At 35.6% G+C, this 17,052-nt stretch overlaps 1 protein-coding gene across 11 annotated transcripts in view; it reads right to left on the bottom strand.

The window, feature by feature from the left end:
* KIAA1109 (KIAA1109 ortholog) overlaps positions 1-17,052 on the bottom strand; it is a 109,490-nt gene that overhangs the window by 65,512 nt on the left and 26,926 nt on the right. For all 11 annotated transcript variants that reach the window (XM_042811667.1, XM_042811656.1, XM_042811657.1 and 8 more), the window contains exons 11-22: positions 16,538-16,694; positions 15,994-16,072; positions 15,035-15,126; positions 14,200-14,317; positions 12,928-13,083; positions 12,426-12,523; positions 11,333-11,511; positions 11,088-11,194; positions 8,858-9,066; positions 6,570-6,797; positions 5,842-5,979; positions 2,302-2,478 (exon numbers count right to left, since the gene is read on the bottom strand). In XM_042811667.1, coding sequence (XP_042667601.1) covers positions 2,302-2,478; positions 5,842-5,979; positions 6,570-6,797; positions 8,858-9,066; positions 11,088-11,194; positions 11,333-11,511; positions 12,426-12,523; positions 12,928-13,083; positions 14,200-14,317; positions 15,035-15,126; positions 15,994-16,072; positions 16,538-16,694 — 1,738 coding nt within the window. The remainder of the gene's footprint in view (positions 1-2,301; positions 2,479-5,841; positions 5,980-6,569; positions 6,798-8,857; positions 9,067-11,087; positions 11,195-11,332; positions 11,512-12,425; positions 12,524-12,927; positions 13,084-14,199; positions 14,318-15,034; positions 15,127-15,993; positions 16,073-16,537; positions 16,695-17,052) is intronic.

Below are 17,052 nucleotides of genomic sequence, written 5' to 3'. Positions count from 1 at the left end.
ATAACATGTCTAATAGTAAGTATGCAAAATAAACTTATAGTATTCAACAGATTATTCACAGAACATCACTAAAGGTTGGAAGGTTAGAAAGAGTAAAACCAAACAGAAGATCTCACCATAATATTCTGTCTTCATTACTTTGTTCAAACATAGCCTATTGCCCATTACGCAAGATTTATTTTTGTGTATACTAGAAGATGCACATGTAATACTGTGACATGAACCTAAACAATCCCTAAATCACATCTTAATCTAAGGAAACAGCTTTACTTTTAGGGTTAGACAGGCATTTCATTGCAAAGATGGAGATCATCTTATTTCTCCACAAAAAAATGCCTCTAAATACCCTAATATCTTAAGGGTCCCTTCCAACTCAAATGATTCTGAGAGTCTATGAATTGAAATGTCATACCTCCTTGTATGTAAGTAACAAAGTTACACTCAGAAAACATTGAAGTAAACTGGCTAAACAGAATACGACTGAATCTCGCTGGACCTAGTAATTACCCAATTGTTGATTTAAATCTTTTATATAGTTAGCTTATTCAAAAAGGAAATGAATCATGACTGTCTAGCTCTATTATGAAAGGGAAACGGGTTTTCTTTGGCTAATCAAAGGAAAGGGGACTTTAAATCAGGAGCAATTTAATTGGAATTTAATATAGCTATGACTGTCCTCCACAAGATCTCTCGTCCTCCCTTTGGTTGTATACCTTCACAAATTCTTACAAGACATCACGCTATGGATGGAAAAAGCCAATGACCCTGAAAGAAGCAAATTCAAGTTCTGGTTCACATCAATGCTGACAACAAAAAAAGCAAAATTAAAATCCTCTGTGAAGTATTCAGTTGAGAATTTCTACAAGAAGAAAACTCTTAAGTTATATCAAACATTTAGAAATGTTCCTTAAAGATTGAACTATTTTTAATCAACTCAGTTTAAACTGAGCAACTACTGCTACAGTAAATACTACAGCTAATCTAAATCAGTAGTTGTAATTTAGGAAGAATCTCTACATAAGCCTGTATATGCAGCATGAAAACCTATCTGGAGCCTATTCTACAAATGCAATGTAATTGCCTGTAAGCCTTGTTTTGATTTTGTACGCTTAAATAAGTGTTTAAGCCTTGAAAATAACACCAATTTTTAGAGGAATATGAGGACGCAAAAATGTCTTAAAAATCAAGCTAACTACAGAATAAAATGTATATACTTTTCTCATGTTTCACAGCACAGTGACAAAGGAACCTTTTCTAAAGATCTCACAGCCCACACCAGAAATAAGACTAAGCCACTGGCCTAACACACGCTTGGAGTCACTGTTATATAATGGAAAAATGAAGACAGCATAAATGGCAGAACTAAATGACTGATCACTGTGAAAGCAAACTACCTTACAGTGGGGCCAAGCATTAGAAGTTACGCAGCTACCAGCTACTCTGTTTGAGAGCCCTGCTCATTCTACTTCCCCACAAAACGTTCCAATTGCCTCCTACTTTAAAACTTGGCTTTGTCAATAGGTTTCTATGGAATGTCAAAACTTTATCTGCAAGGTAAAATTTTTGCCAATTGTTGAACCTGTTATCCTCCTTCCTGATAGCATTCCTGCAAGCAAATGCCTATGTATCTGAATGAATGTTACAGGTGAGGGACAAGAAGATGCCTTTCAAACTGTAACCATAAATGGGTACTTAATTTGTTCTTTCCAGATTGTTAATCAGTAGGAGTAATGAACTTGAATCTCCAAAATTCAGCATCATAAAATGAAAGTGATTTTGGAAGAAGTCAAACACAATTTCACTAAGAATTCCTTACTTCATTTTTTTAAACAGAATTTTTCTCTCTGCTCTTTGTTACATTCTTTAGCTTATGGCTGAAAGGGTCCCAAAACACTGGATCTGTTTACAGAGAAGCATTACTTATTGTACGATCAAGCTTCTTTAAGAACAAGCAGTTACTGTGGTTGATTTTCTAATCAGTATGAAGTATATTAACATACATAGACATAACATGCATTTACACATATTATCATCAGCATTCACTGCTGATTTGTTCATATTTGGTAAATATCACTCTTTTAAATGCTCGTTTTACACCAGACATCATGTTATATCTAGGTGAATATCAGATTTGGCTCTGCTGGAATCTCCTGTTTTTTCCATGTAAATGGTTAGATTTCTAACCCACATACTTGAAGTTACTTAAGGCTGAGATTGCACATTTTCTGATGTTCATGCTACACCAGTTTTACAAGAAAGAAGGAAGTTGATATTTCATAGCCAACAGTTTCTAGATGATACCTGCGGTGCTGTAACTTTGGCAGTAAGACTTCCAGCCTGCACATCTATTAGCCACGCATATTCTAAAGTATCACTTCCAAGAGGCAAACCTTCTGCAGAAAACATCGCGTGGGCACGCAACTGCAGACCTGATAGACTAATGTGGCCCTCTCGAAGGACTTCATCAGCTGCAGGTCTCTGTCAAGGACAAGGTAACAGTTAAGTAAACTGCAAAGACTGTATAATTAGAAAGTGCAGAAAAACAAAAATAAAACAGTCAGATATTTTATATACACTCATATTCAGTTCCTAAACCCTGTTTACTTTTATACAGTCACAGAGTCCCAAGACTTCTCAGCATCACACATACAACAGCATATATGTAAATCTCATGTGGGGAAGGAAGCCTTATCTTTTAACCACTGGCAACCAACGTCAATTACCTTCCCTAGGGGATTTCCACCCTGTGACATCATTGGGAACATCTCTTAAATAGTACTGCAGTAAAATACAAAGAATGGAAGACCACATTTGACAATGGAAGGAATCAAGGTTAAAAAAAATAAATGACTTATGAATGTCTGCCGCAATCAGCCAACAACTGAAAAAAATCAGTAAATAAAATCAGAGACTGTCCTCTAAATTGCATTTTTCATTGAAGAATTTCTTAGTTAACTTAAAGCAAAGCTATTTAGCTGTAGATACAAGAACTCAGATAAAATAGTATGGCCAAAGAAGAAACCAAAAAGATAAAAGCTGCATAGACATACTCTAGGAGCTTGTGGTTACAGTGAGGTAAGCTGTGATTTAAATCCAATAAGTCAACAGCAAAACTTTTCTTTCCCTCCGTTTCAACACACTGCATTGCCCAGTTCGTTTTCCACCATCAGGAAACCCTTTGGAGCTGCTTAGCGAAGAAGAAACGCATCTTTAGATATCACCTGCAACCCAAGTCTCAATGTAGGGAAGCTATTCAAAACAACAGGAGGCCAACCTAACTGGCACTAAAACCATAAAGCAATGGTACTTGCTCAGTTCTGTAAAGAGAAATTCCTATTCTGCATACGTTACAACTATGGACTGCATTCTTCAAGGTTGAACTGCAAAGTATCAAGCAGTATTTTTGTGACACATAATATGAATAAGGGGTCAAACTAACAGGTTTTTTTAAACTGAAGTATGAATGCTTTCATCATTCAATGCCAGGAAATAACACCAGGTGTTTCTAACACACATAAACGGATCAAATCTTTCTTCACGATATTTTTAAAAACCTGCCTGCTGGTGTGTTTATCATTTAAATCAGTAACAATGCCCCACACAGCAGTCTCACTAGGAACCAATCCAGGAATGAGGAGCAGACAAAGAGAAAACAGCAAAGATAGCATAAACTGAAGGAAAGAAAATCTGTGAATGAAAGAACAGCTGCAGAAGTGTCTTGCAGTGTCACCTAAACACTCCAACACAAGGCAGCAGTAAAACACAGGGAAATGAGCTGCAAGCTGAAATTTCTCATAGCCAAGATGTGGTGCAATGTGCTGCAATGGCTGCTAGATAGCAGCACTGCAAGCAGCCTCATTCCCTGTACTCCCTCCTTTGCATCTAGGAACTCTTTTTGCTTTCACTTGATTAAAATCATTCTGGCTTTTATATTCAATCTGTCCCCCCTGATATTTGGGATTCTGAAAGAGAGTAACAGAAAGCCTAACCTATTTCTATATATATATACACACAGGGGCTGGGGGTGGATGGTTTAAAGTCTCAGGGCAATTAAATCACACACACACACAAAAAAAAAAAAAACAAAAAAAAACAAAAAAAAAACTCCACAATTAAGGTTATGGCTGCAACCTCATCTCTATTATCTCTATTTCCTTGTACATATGTACTGTGATTAAGTTACAGTTAGAAAAAAAACCTTAAAGTCATTCAGTGCACAAAATAGATTATTTTCTTAAATACATGGCTATAGAAAAGCTTGGATTCCCCATAGAATAATACCATCACCCCACTCCACACCCCATCAAAATAAAAACAAAACAACCGACCAACCAAACGGCAACAGAAATACACCAAAGAAAAGCTTGCAGCAGACATGGTTACCCCAACTGCAAATTCTCAGGACTTTTTTGACATACAGGTTTTATTACAGTTTCAAACAGCAATTCTCCTTGCCTCAGCTGCACCTGTCAAAAACAAGTCCTGCAATACAGACACTTCGCTCCAGAAACAAAGTTACAAGGGAAAGAGAAGTGCCTGCCCCGTGTCATGGTATATCCAATTTAGGCAGCTATCCCCAAAGACGGCTGTATTAATCCCATTGAGATCATTCATTTGCAATTCCTCCAACTCCACACCACCACTTTTTCTCAGGTTACTATTACAGATAATTGCAGTGCTGTACCCAAAGCCCAAGCTGCAATTCCACTTTCTTTGCTAATCAGAGCTTAAGAAAGTAACACTCTCAAAATACAAGGGCTAACACGACACAGCCTATGATGCTATTTAACTTCTTATCAGGACAGTATATTATTTCTTGCAGTCCCTTTCTCTTTTAGTCAGTTTACAGCCACAGGTTATATTCAAGGTACTTTTGTTCTTGTGCACTGGGTCCAAATCTGGAAAGTTTAAACAAGCATCAACCAATTTGTTCCATTAGCTTTCAGACATAGCAGAGAATAAGGGGACACGTGTCTTTGTCTGTGTATGGTTAGCAGTACACGGTGGTGTCAAACAGTGCACTATTATTTTTGGCAGCAATATATTTCAGGATACAGGGATTGAAAAACAATATAGCCTATAAGGCCCAGTGCAAGTACTGGGGTTTTAATGCAGCCAGCTTGTGCATAAATAAAACAAGAACTGAAATAGTCACCAGCTTCGCTGAGTAAGGATAATTGCTTGTGCTAATAAATTGCCACCTAAAATCCTCACTGAACTAAATTTACGCATGGGGGCAATTTTTGAAAAGTTTACTAATAATTACAGTAAAATTGTACATAGCTTACTGATAAGCCACAAGTAATGCTTAATTCTGTCTCTAATTATTTTCATTGTACCCTTACCAGAGGAAAATTACAGGTCATGCCAGAATCTTGATTGTAAGCTAAAGATCCAGCTCTGTGATTTATTCTAACAAAATGCATAAAAATGTGAAAGATGTAGTTATTTTATTTACTACCACTTTTCTGTTTGCTGCTTAAAGAAGTGAAACGTCTCCAGGCACTGCACAAAATTTACTTGAATCACTACCTACAATAGACCTTAAAGATTCAACATTTCTAAGACCAATCTGACTATTACTTTCAGTTTCCTAAAGAATCTTTTCAAGGAGGTTTCAAATAAAATTAAGAAAACAAAACAAAAAAATGTTCTACATGCCTTTCACTTCAAATGCATGCTGGAGAAACAAGAATAAAATATATATATATATATATGCATCAAAATTTTCTTTCATGTATGATTCAAAAGCCTTAAGCTTCGTATATATCAAAATAAACCATATTAAAATGGTTACAATTCCCCCAAACCAGATGCAACCAAATAAAATTGGCTAAATACCTGATAATTGTCATTCAGAAACAAATTCACTGGAGACAGCACAAGTTGAAGCATTGTTTCTCTAAATCCTTTCTTCATCTCAAAACACAGCCTCTCCAAGAAAGCTGTAGGGCACTCGGGACCATCAGGACTACAATGCTAAAGTTATAAAAAAAATAACATTAAAAATCAAATCAAACAGCCATTTCAGAATCTGAAAAAGTACAACACTGTCGAAGTTATTAGATTAGAAGCAAACCTGTAAGCAGTAAGCATGCTAGCTTTCCTTCAAGTTGATAATTAAAAAGAAATCTGTGCAACTTCAAAAATCTTTGAACAGTTATATAAACAGCAATGCAAATCCATCTGAGCTAACCCAAACCTTTATCTGGAATAGTTTTTAAATTCTTGGGAATCCCTCACAATGCAGCTACAAAGAGCAGGATATGTCATCAGGAGATAGCTTTACTATTCAGCAGAGAAATCACACTTTCAATCAAAAACAATGAACTCTGATCACATAAACCTATCTTCAGTTCACATTTCAGATAAGCAAAACCAACCATGTCCCAAACTACTTCAGATAGCCACAATTTTGCTGAAGAGTACCCATGCACTTTAAAAACACCTCCATAACCTAACCTCATGTTCTAGGGAGTTACATTTGCTCCAGATCACACAGCTGGAAAAAAAAAAACAAAAACATCAATTATAAGCAACAAAATACTTCAAGATTCTAAAGCTCTTACCACTGGCAATCGCCCATGCACTTTGTACAGATTAACAAGGACAGTAATATCCCATGGACGTAGACTAAGAGGGTGAACTGGCTTGACAGAGCTTTCATTTTCCTTCTTTTCATTTTCTACTCCCACAGCTGTCCATCCAGAGCTCGAAGATGTTGACAGAGACAAAACAGGGCTTGAAATAACTTCTTCAAAATCAGTATACATGTCATCTTCTCCAAAATAATTTTCCTAGGAAAATCAATTATTTGCAATTACTGTAGGGAAAACATTTTACAAAATTTTATGAAGGTTATTGCTAAGCTCTTCCCCTTCCTGAAATTCATCTGCCTGCTAAGGCTTCTTCATTCTTTTCAAAGCACAAATCTGTAGAGCAAGCAAGCAAAGAGGAAATGTACAACACAGAGAAAGCAAGCAATTGCAAAATGCTCATGTCCTTGGAAAAAGATCTGCAGGAAAAGACAGGCACATTAGCAGACCTGACATGGATATGGATATGCAATTTTATCGTCTCATATTTAAGTCTCCAAAGTATTTTTTCTGTTAAATACTATGTATGAATTAAGTACTGCTCAGTGCACAAAGCAAAAAGTTCATGGAAGTTGAGCAAAGTTAACTGGCTTTGCTTTTTAACGAAGTGAAAGACAGAAGTCACTGCGAGGAGACAAATCTTGAAGCTTTTGCTGTTGTTGTTGTTCTATAAAGGAGATCCAGCAGAGGGTGCTAGAAACTCCAGTTACTTATTCTTGGTACTTTCTACCAGGACTTGAACATCATTCATTCCCAGTAGGTAGGACATCCCTAGGGAGCACAAGACACTGTACCAAAAAAACTACCTCCAAAGAACAGAACACTTATGAAAACTGCATAAATCTCTCCCACATTTTACTTAAGATCAATGAAACTGAACTAAAAACAACAAGACAGAAAAATGAGCATAAAATCAAAAGACACCACCAATAATCTACCACAAGATGCTATCAGTACAGCTGGACAAAATGATGTAAACACTGACAGAAATGCTGAAAAGAACATTACATTTGCATTTTCAAAGATGAGTTATCTAAATTTTCTTTTGAGATTCAGAAGACAAAATCTGCACGCCAAATATCAAATCACCACGGGATCAAGGGATCTAATCTAACACTGTTTATTTATCTTCCCAGAGGAAACGAGTATTGAAGAAGAAAGAGCTTGTATGGAAAGACAGTATCACCTCACAAGCTTAGGAACTCCAAGAGGAGATCAATAAACAATTCAATAAACTGTGTCAAACACGAGTGGAATTCCTTATCACAATATATGACATCTTCTCAAGACATTCGCTATTGGCCTAATGTTGTTCCTGTTTCTTTGAGTGCCAATGTGAAATAATATATGAGCATATTTGCAATTCCTGGACTCTGCAAAAGCTTCCTTTTCTGCTATTCACTGCATACATGCAGGATCTTTATGTAAGAACTTAAAAGTGACTTCTTTAGTATGAGTCCTTACAAGTAATCACTAGCCTCAGAAAATTTCTTATCTCAACCCTAAATGAAATCATACAGAAAAAGGTTAAAACAAACCTTAAAAAAAAAAACCAAGAACAAACAAAAAACAACTAATAATTAAACAGAATACAAGCATCTCATAGTTATCTAATAGAAGTGACATGTTCAATCACCTCTGCCCCTGTCGTAACAAGTTCAGGTGAGGTAGGTAGGAAGAAATTCAGTCACTGTGAGCCACCCTAAAGACCACTAACAGAAGAGGACTTGAGATAAGCAACAGATGCTAGCATATTGAAGTGTAACAGAGTAACATCAAGGCAAGACAAAAAAATTGTTTCTAAATATTCCCTGAAGTAGCTTTTTAAATTCAATTTATTCTCACATCCTTTCCCTCTATGACCCCAAATGCAGACATTTCCAACAACCTGATTAAAACAAAAAACAAACAATCAGGATACTCTGCAGAACTTAAAATGCCCTAACGGCACAAATTCTGATACATCTTTGCATAAAAGTAGCTGTTAATGTACAGTCCAGTCGAAGATGCATTTTTATGTTTCTACATATTTACATGCACAACACCACAAAAGAAAAACTATGCTGATACAAGTCTACCTCTGTTCTGTAAGCCTTCTTATAAGCCTGTGCCAACTGTACTCAACCTAGCCATGCCAAACTAGTCCTTATGAAAGAACTAAATTCACATATTCTGCAGAATTCTGTCCATTTCAAACAAATCACTTCCCTTTCCAACATGTGGCCATCCATGAACATTGTGAGCTGTATTTCTTTGCTTACCTTTATAGATAGAAAGGCTTTTAGCAGTGGTCCATACAGAGTTATCTGGGAATCTGGAGAGAGTTCCAGTTCCACATGGAGCTTATCTGGAGGCAGCTCTGCGGGGTCGAGGGGAAGGCGGGTCGAAGCAGTGGGAGATGAAATCACACTCTCAGATGTCTTCTGTGAAGGCCTTAGCACAGATAGCATTGTTTCTTCCATTTCTGACACTTGGGAGAAAATGAAAACAGATTTTTATTAGGCTTCCACCAGACAAAATTATAAAAATACGGAAGCGTAATAAAGATACAACTTCTTGCAGCTTTCTGACTTGAATTCTATAACTATGATAACATATCTATGCTACAGAATGGATTTCTCAGATCTAGTAATCATGAGAATACAGTAAAACACAGAATATTTTTGTCAACATAAATTATGCAAGAGAAAAACAAGCCCGCAAGTTACAAAAAAAGATCAATTTATTTATCTTGTTTTTGAAGTTAAACAAGACCTGCTTTTATTTCACTGTAGCAGATTTCCCACAACCACATAGAAATTGCAGAGTAAACAGAAGTGAATAAACACCGCAAAAGATGTATGAAGAATCTGTTCTGAACCAACGACTCTGTATGCTACAATTTCCTCTCAAACTCAATTACTCTAGTAACAAAACAGTCCTGAAATTCAAGTTCTATTTCTTCTTTTTACTTGGACCTAAGGAGAAGCTTATTGTCTTTTTTAAGCGAGGAAAGACCAGGAAAAGGAAGTGAATAACTCAGGGTTGTAAAGTGATTGCTGAAAAGCAAAAAGCTTTATGGGAAAGTCACAGAAAATTCTGTTCCAGATGGAGTAAGGGTTCAGGTGCTAATTTAATTGGGAGAATCAGCACATGCAGAACTACAGTGGGTACACACGTGTCCAGCAAACTACCTTCAAGGCTTTAACCTATAATTATTGCCTGTAATACTTGTTCAGTGTTTTCTTCATGTTATATCAGTTAGCTAAATGCCACAATGAGAAAACCACTTATTTGGAAATTGCACCTCTTTATTATACAACTTGTTTCACAGAGATTTAAAGCATTTTATCAATTGATTCAAAGGAAAATACCACTGGTTATTACTACAGCAAACACACTGTGTCAGCATCACAGCTCAAATCCAACTGTGGAAGTGTACTCAATTTTATTAATTGAAAGATTCCCCATTGAACAAAGCTGTAGGTGCAATTACCTGTGTATATACAAATGTCCAAATCCAGGTTGAACTGTTATGATTACAAGTAAATGCTTTCAAATCTGAAGTATGCAAATTTAACTCAAACTCACAGTCCAAAACAACACTCAATGAATATATGCACAATGGACCTTATTTATCCTGTTTCACACTCAAAAATTTGATTCCTTCTAGAACTCAAAACTTAAAAATCTTGTTCAAAACCACACCTTCAAACACCTGTTCATTGAGGCTTATACAAATTAGTCCTCCTTATTGTTACTCTACTACCACTTCTTCCACAGTTCCTCTCTTTATCCTCAACCCGAAAGACTTCCAAATAACCTCATATCATCTTGCATACCACCCTCTGCACTAAAAATACTATAATAATAAATAAATAGCACAGAGACAAAATTAGGGTATTTTGTAACTTTTATACATATATATTTCACATCTGGAACTTCAAATTGAAAACTTCTTAGTTAGAAATACTTATTGGACTCATAAGTCTAACATTCCTATCAATCTGCCCTGGTTTGCTTTACCAGCATGACTTTCAAATGCATGAAGGTAAGCCTATGTCACTGTATCTCATACAAATATAACGTATTTAAACATTAAAATCATAGGGAAAAGTCACAATATCACAAGGAAAAAGGTTTAGAAAGGCTGTGTAACATAGTACTGCCAAAAATGCTATATTTCACATTTATTAAAGTAAGTGATAATTCTCTTCAGGTAACAACCCATTAAAGAAACTGTTATGGATAAGGAGAAACTAACCATAGATGGTATCTCTTTTTCCCATAGGGAATTTGGATACTTTCTGAAATCTTGAATTGAAGAAAAATTTGTCAGATGTGAAATGAAAATTAGCAGTCCCACCTTTGACCAAAAAAAACCTGAACACCCACAAACAAAAGCAGTTCAGTTTAAAATGAATTTCTGAAAATTTAAGTAGTTAGAGCCAACACAATCACAGCACTTCCTGAAATGAAACACACTGGGAAGAAAAACGTATTTGCACTTACAGGACTGTTTTAACTGCTCATCTGCCTTTTGAGGATAAATTGGGTGCCACGAGTAGTCAATCGTAAACACAACGCTTGGGACTGTCCAGCATTCAACCCATCCAGCCCTTTTGAAAAGAAACATTTGTAGCAAAAGTTTCATCATATACATTCCATTAACATACTAAGTTGCTTTTCCACAAAGAAAATAAGTAAATATAAAAAGCCAATATAGATACATAAACATAAATCAAAACTAGACTCACTCTTCCTGAGTAATGTTCCTCCACTTGGGTTTGCCTGTTTTCTGACCACTTGGACATTCACCAGTAATGCAAGATTCAGGATTCATTTTATTAGGTTGACAATCTTTCACCAACATAAAAAGAGAATATTTGCTAGGATGACAATCTGGTAGATACAAATGAAGATCAACATCTTCTCCCTAAAGTCAAAGATTAATAACGTGAAAGTATATTTGCATTCATTTTCTGCATACTGCTCATTTTATTTACATGCTCACCATGCACCACAAAGATGGTGCTTGGTACATGATGGCAAGGTGATGCACAATGTCTCACTCTTTACACGACTGCTGACCACAGCTCCCATCAATTCATTATAATATCCCAAGATCTCTGCAGTTCTTAGCACTTATGCATCCAGTAAGAACACATCCTAGCAAGCTGCAAAACACAGGTGCACAGCTTTTGGGGATTTCAGTTATTCTTCTGTTCAATCCATAATGCAAAAATTCAGTCACTGGCCCACAACTTACCAACTTCCTAAAATCAACCACACGTTTTTTTTTTTCCTTCTTAATTTAAATACAGCCTTGCTTATTTTGCTATCAAATTAAGCAAGCTTACCAACATCACCTTCAACCAGTTTTTAACGTTAGTAACACTACACAACTTCTATTTTAAGGAAGACAACACAAGAAGCACAATGTTCCAAAGAATTAGTTTGGCACATTAAAAATACATTTGTTATTTTATAGAAGATAGCAAAAATCTGAAGACAAGTTTCCAAAACAGTCTGGATTTCCCATTCCAAATGTGTATATATTTATGCGTGTGTGTCTGTATGTCTGTATACATATCTAAAAACTAAAAAAAAAAAACCTAAAAAACTCCACGATTGGATGTTTCATGTAATCAAGAGAAATTATTTATTTCTGGTTTATTTAAAGAAAAATTATATGATCAGGAATCGAAAGTGAATATTTTTCTTTCAGGAAGGAGTTTACCCTGAAGTTCCTATCTGAAGAAGAAAAGGAAGTAAAATATTTCACATTCACAAAACAATTTTTAAAAAAAGAAGAAAAAAAGAGAGGTGCACTGAGAGAACAGAACTTACCTTTAAAGAGAATCTGGTATTGCATGTAGTTGGAACAAAGTCAGTGAAAGGCAGAGAGAAAACAATGTTTAATGTTTCTCCACAAGCTGCTAGATAAACTGGGAGAGAATAGGAAAAGCAAACAAATAAAACACTGTCAAAATGACTCCCTATGTTGTTCTTAGGCAAATATCAAATATATTGGTATAATTAAGGAAAAATACACGAACTCATGACAAAGGAAAATGTCATGCATTTAGAGTATAAACTACCAAATTATTCTGAACATTCAAAGGGTCCTCAAAAATGAATGCTAAAAATGTGATCTGAAACTACACTCCTAAGAGAAGGTACATATTTGCATGAAATGTACAAAACAAGTGAGGACTTGCAGCAGTTTCAGGATGGCTTATGAATTAACAACAGTAGTAAAATGAGTAGTTATCACTGAATGCACTTCATAGTAAACATGCTAGAATTTTTGTCACTGTGTGCACTGTTTCAAATCTTAAACTGACTTTACCATTTTCTTGTTGTTTGGTGGAACAGTCAATCCAGTTGTGTTGATTAGCTGCCCAAATCATTTCAAATTGATGAAACATGACTTTGAAGTTCCACATATAAGGAACAAATGAATAAATATCGGGTGCACTATCACTAGACCAGTCTTGGATCAAATCTAAAATTACATAAAGTAATAAAAGATGAGTTAGTAGCAATCAGGTGAGAGATTTCCTCTTTCAAGTTAACCTGGCTTTTAATAAAATGTAAATCGTCAACATTCATTCCTTTACAGAAAAAATGAGAAAATGAGGAAAACTACACACAACATCCATTCCTCAAGCAGATATTCCACACAGACTTCCTGTGAATCCATCCTCTTCCTTGCTCAGCTGTAACGGCATAGGTTTAATCATGCTTTCTAGATTTGCTTTATTCAGTAACAAGGTTTCAGATTTATCCAAAAAACAATGGATTAATCAATGTTTTCCTTGGTTTTCCATTCTAATACTATGAGCATCTATTAACTGTATTTCCTACCACCAAGTCTGATACAGCAAAACAATGTTTCTGAAGAAGCTCACCAGTTCATTCTGCATAGATTGGTAGATTACAGTATGTACAGTAGCACTCTATAAATGATGACTCTAGCCTCACTAGGATATAACTTTATTAGCATCACACCATGCTCATACTAATTAATCCTCCACTCAGCAGGGACTAATTAGAGCAGGCAGTGCCCCACTGATTGGGCTATATTCTTTCTATTTCTGCAGCCGGAACATTCAGCAACAGTTTGGTGATGCAGGGTTGTCTTGTGTACACGTGCTCTTCCTCATAAGCCAAAATCCTAAGGAGCAAATTACTTTGTCTCATCATCTGTCAGCCACACACACAAGACCTAAGCCTGAATAACTAAAAATCAGTCAGCCAAAGAAGAGAAATATCAGAGAAATCAACATCCTAGTGGCAATTATTAAATGAATCAAGAGCTCTGGTTAAAAAAACAAAACAAAAAAAACCCCACATCTTAAATTTAACATCGCTTAGCATAACTGCAGATCAAATTTTACTTAGCTGCTAGAAAACTAAATTATTCAGTGTATCCACTGAAATATAAGAATATCATGTAATTAGACACCAATAGCCCACAGAAGGTATTGGGAATCTGGTCCTCAGAAATAATTTGTTTTCCTGAAGATGTGAAATCACTGTATCTGCAACTGTAAGTTTGAAGAAGTGGCAAATAAAGAACGCTTAATTCGTTACATAACTTATTGAGTAAAGCAGTTACCTGTAAAGAAGCTTTTCTGAGCAAAGATAAAATGATATGTTGCTTTATAAACCTCAAGTTCACATTGCCATGTCTGTGGCATGTTCCATATCCGGGGATAACTGGCATTAATGTGAAACTGTGAAGATATCAAAGCACGAATTATTTGAAAACATGACGGCGTTTGACCCTGTAGCGCAGCAGTTTTCACATATGTACTTTGCTGAATAATTAAAACTCTTTTCCTGCTGAGATGAACAGAAGGCCTCTCCAGTTCCTTAATAATTTAATCTCACTCTCTGTCTTTCTGAGTTTGAAGGTCAAGTGTTAGTGTATTCATTTATTTGGAAAGGTATTTCTACAAACTTCTGCTTTGGCTCAACAAACGCCTGTTGCACTAGATGTATGATATGAACGACCGATATGATGCTCAAACACTAGACATTAAAAACATCACTCCAAAAAGGTCATTTAAAAACTAGTGAGAAAGGTAGTTGACAGAATTGCAGAAGCTGACTGTCAGGCAAATGAAAGAGAACACAGTATCGTTTCAGAAAGTTTAAATACCTTGAAATACCTACACAAGCAGATATTCTTCAGCACAGCTACAAGTGTAATGATTTACTACAGTAAAGTCTGTACAAACACACAGCTACAAAGTCAAGTAGGCAACCCACCCACAGGTTTCAATTCACATAAAACCTTCCCTATGTATCAATGTCTTATAAAAAACATTAAAAGGTTGTGCTTCTGCACTGATTACAATCCTGAACATCAACTCTATAAGCAAACAAATATGCTCTTTATTAAAAAATCTTTAAAGAATAAAGCTTTGTTCTTAATAATGCAAACTCACAGCTAGCATTTCAGCTTCTAAGAGAGTCCGGTACTGCATGCTGCTGGTGGCATCAACGTGTAGAAGCTGCCCTTTAATTGTAGGTGAATAGCCTAATACGTAAAAATACAAAAATCATTGTTCCAATATAATAGTTACACAAACATTTTAAAAAATATCATCAGTGAATTCAGCAGTCCCCAAACAGTGAAGAACTGTTGTGGTGAAAATTGCTACTGCGATAATTCCATTCCCTATTGGTCAACAAACAGCTTACTGTCTTCTGATGGAGGGACGGTATGGCTTAGGTTCTGGAAATCTTAGCATGAATTGCACAAGAAAATCAAATATATCAGAGAGAATCAAGAGAACAAAAAAATCAGCAGAAAAGATTCAAACCATTCAACGAACTGAGTAAATCAAACAAAACAAAACAACGTAACTTTACATTTATCTCAACTTCTTACATTTATCTCAGACTTCAGAGTTAATTTTAAAAAAGTATTACTAAGTTATTTTTCATAATGTATTCCTCAGCACAGCTCAACTGTGACACTAACCCTACTGAAGATGACTTCCTGCTTTGAGTTGACAATGAATACATCATCTGCTTACATACACACATCATTAAATGATGCACTTTCTAGTAGTTAGAAATTTTGACTTAGGTTTCTCAACCTAAACAAAACATGGAGGTAACTTAATAATTTAAACACATAAGTGCTTTAATAACTTCAGTGAAACGAATAAGGAAACTTCTTTTCTTTCCTTGTGTAAGCATACATGTGTATTTACATATAAATGTGTATGTATATACTGATATACTACATATGGATATTTGTTTATCTCACATTCAAGGAAAACACTGCAAGATAGCCACACTGATATGTATTAAGACAACTGTTCAGGAAAAAGAAAAAAAAAAAAGAAAAAAAAAAAAAAAAAATCAAGAAAACAAATTAATCCTAGCCTTAACTCACCATTTTCACCAACTGTCATGGGAATATTTACTTCCAAATATGATCCTGCACCAACATTTACATGGACAGCATTTGTTTCCTGCATGGATTAAAAAACAAAACAAAACAAAACAACCCACAAGCATTATTTCTAAACCTTCAGCATCAACCAGTATACTTCATGCATCCGGCTATTATTATCCACACACTGGGTTAAAAAAACCTCAATGATTGATGGTAAATTACTGATGGAGTAGCTTTGGAGTAGCTGAAACCAGACATTCAGTGAACTTACACTACACTCCATTTATAACCCCCCCATATATGCAACTTTTGTTTCTCCTGCTCTCTCCAGTAATACCAGATATTAATCCAATATCAGAAGAAATTCTGTCTTCATCAGGGCAAGTTTCATCCTAATATACATCTATAATCACAGAAAATGAATACAATTTCTCCTAGGTTTTATAAGCACCTGAGACAAGTAAAAACATGTAAAACCAAAAAAAAGCACAGTGGAATCACAGTTGAAAAAGCATTTTAGAAACAAGATTTCAGTATTTACCCTATTTTTTGTAAAAAGCAAATCAATGGTGGCATCTGCAATAATATTCATCCGCAGTTCAAATGCAAGAATCTGTCTCGGTTTCCCAGGCTGAGCAATTTCAGAGATTTTCATAACCTGGTAGTCTGGCGGGAAGAAAAATTTCCACAAGCAATCCCTAGTGGGGAAGAAAGACAAAACAGTTGTTTTAATTTACAGAACAAATATACATAAACATGTCTAGTTATGCATTTGGTTCACTTAATGATTTTCCAATTGCTGAGTCTTCGGACAACCAACACGTGCTTTAGGAAGGGATGCTTGTTTAGAAGGCTCCCTGATGACGAGACTAACTCACTACCAATACAAAACTCCAAAACTTCTGTTAATAAGAATTGTCTATTGGATAAAAGCCACAGTAGACAGACCATAAAAGATTTCAAAAAATCCAACTCAGATTGCAAACTATGGTATTCTTCTTACTCCTGATCTTAGTTTACAAATCTACCAGAGAAGTGCAACAGGAAGGAATCTGT

The sequence above is a fragment of the Centrocercus urophasianus genome, unplaced genomic scaffold (genome assembly GCF_019232065.1).
Source record: "Centrocercus urophasianus isolate 14NV4802_14NV808 unplaced genomic scaffold, USGS_Curo_1.0 seq_13, whole genome shotgun sequence".
NCBI classification, from domain to species: domain Eukaryota; kingdom Metazoa; phylum Chordata; class Aves; order Galliformes; family Phasianidae; genus Centrocercus; species Centrocercus urophasianus.
Note: the sequence above shows the minus strand (reverse complement) of the source record. Positions and strands in the feature narration are given on the sequence as shown.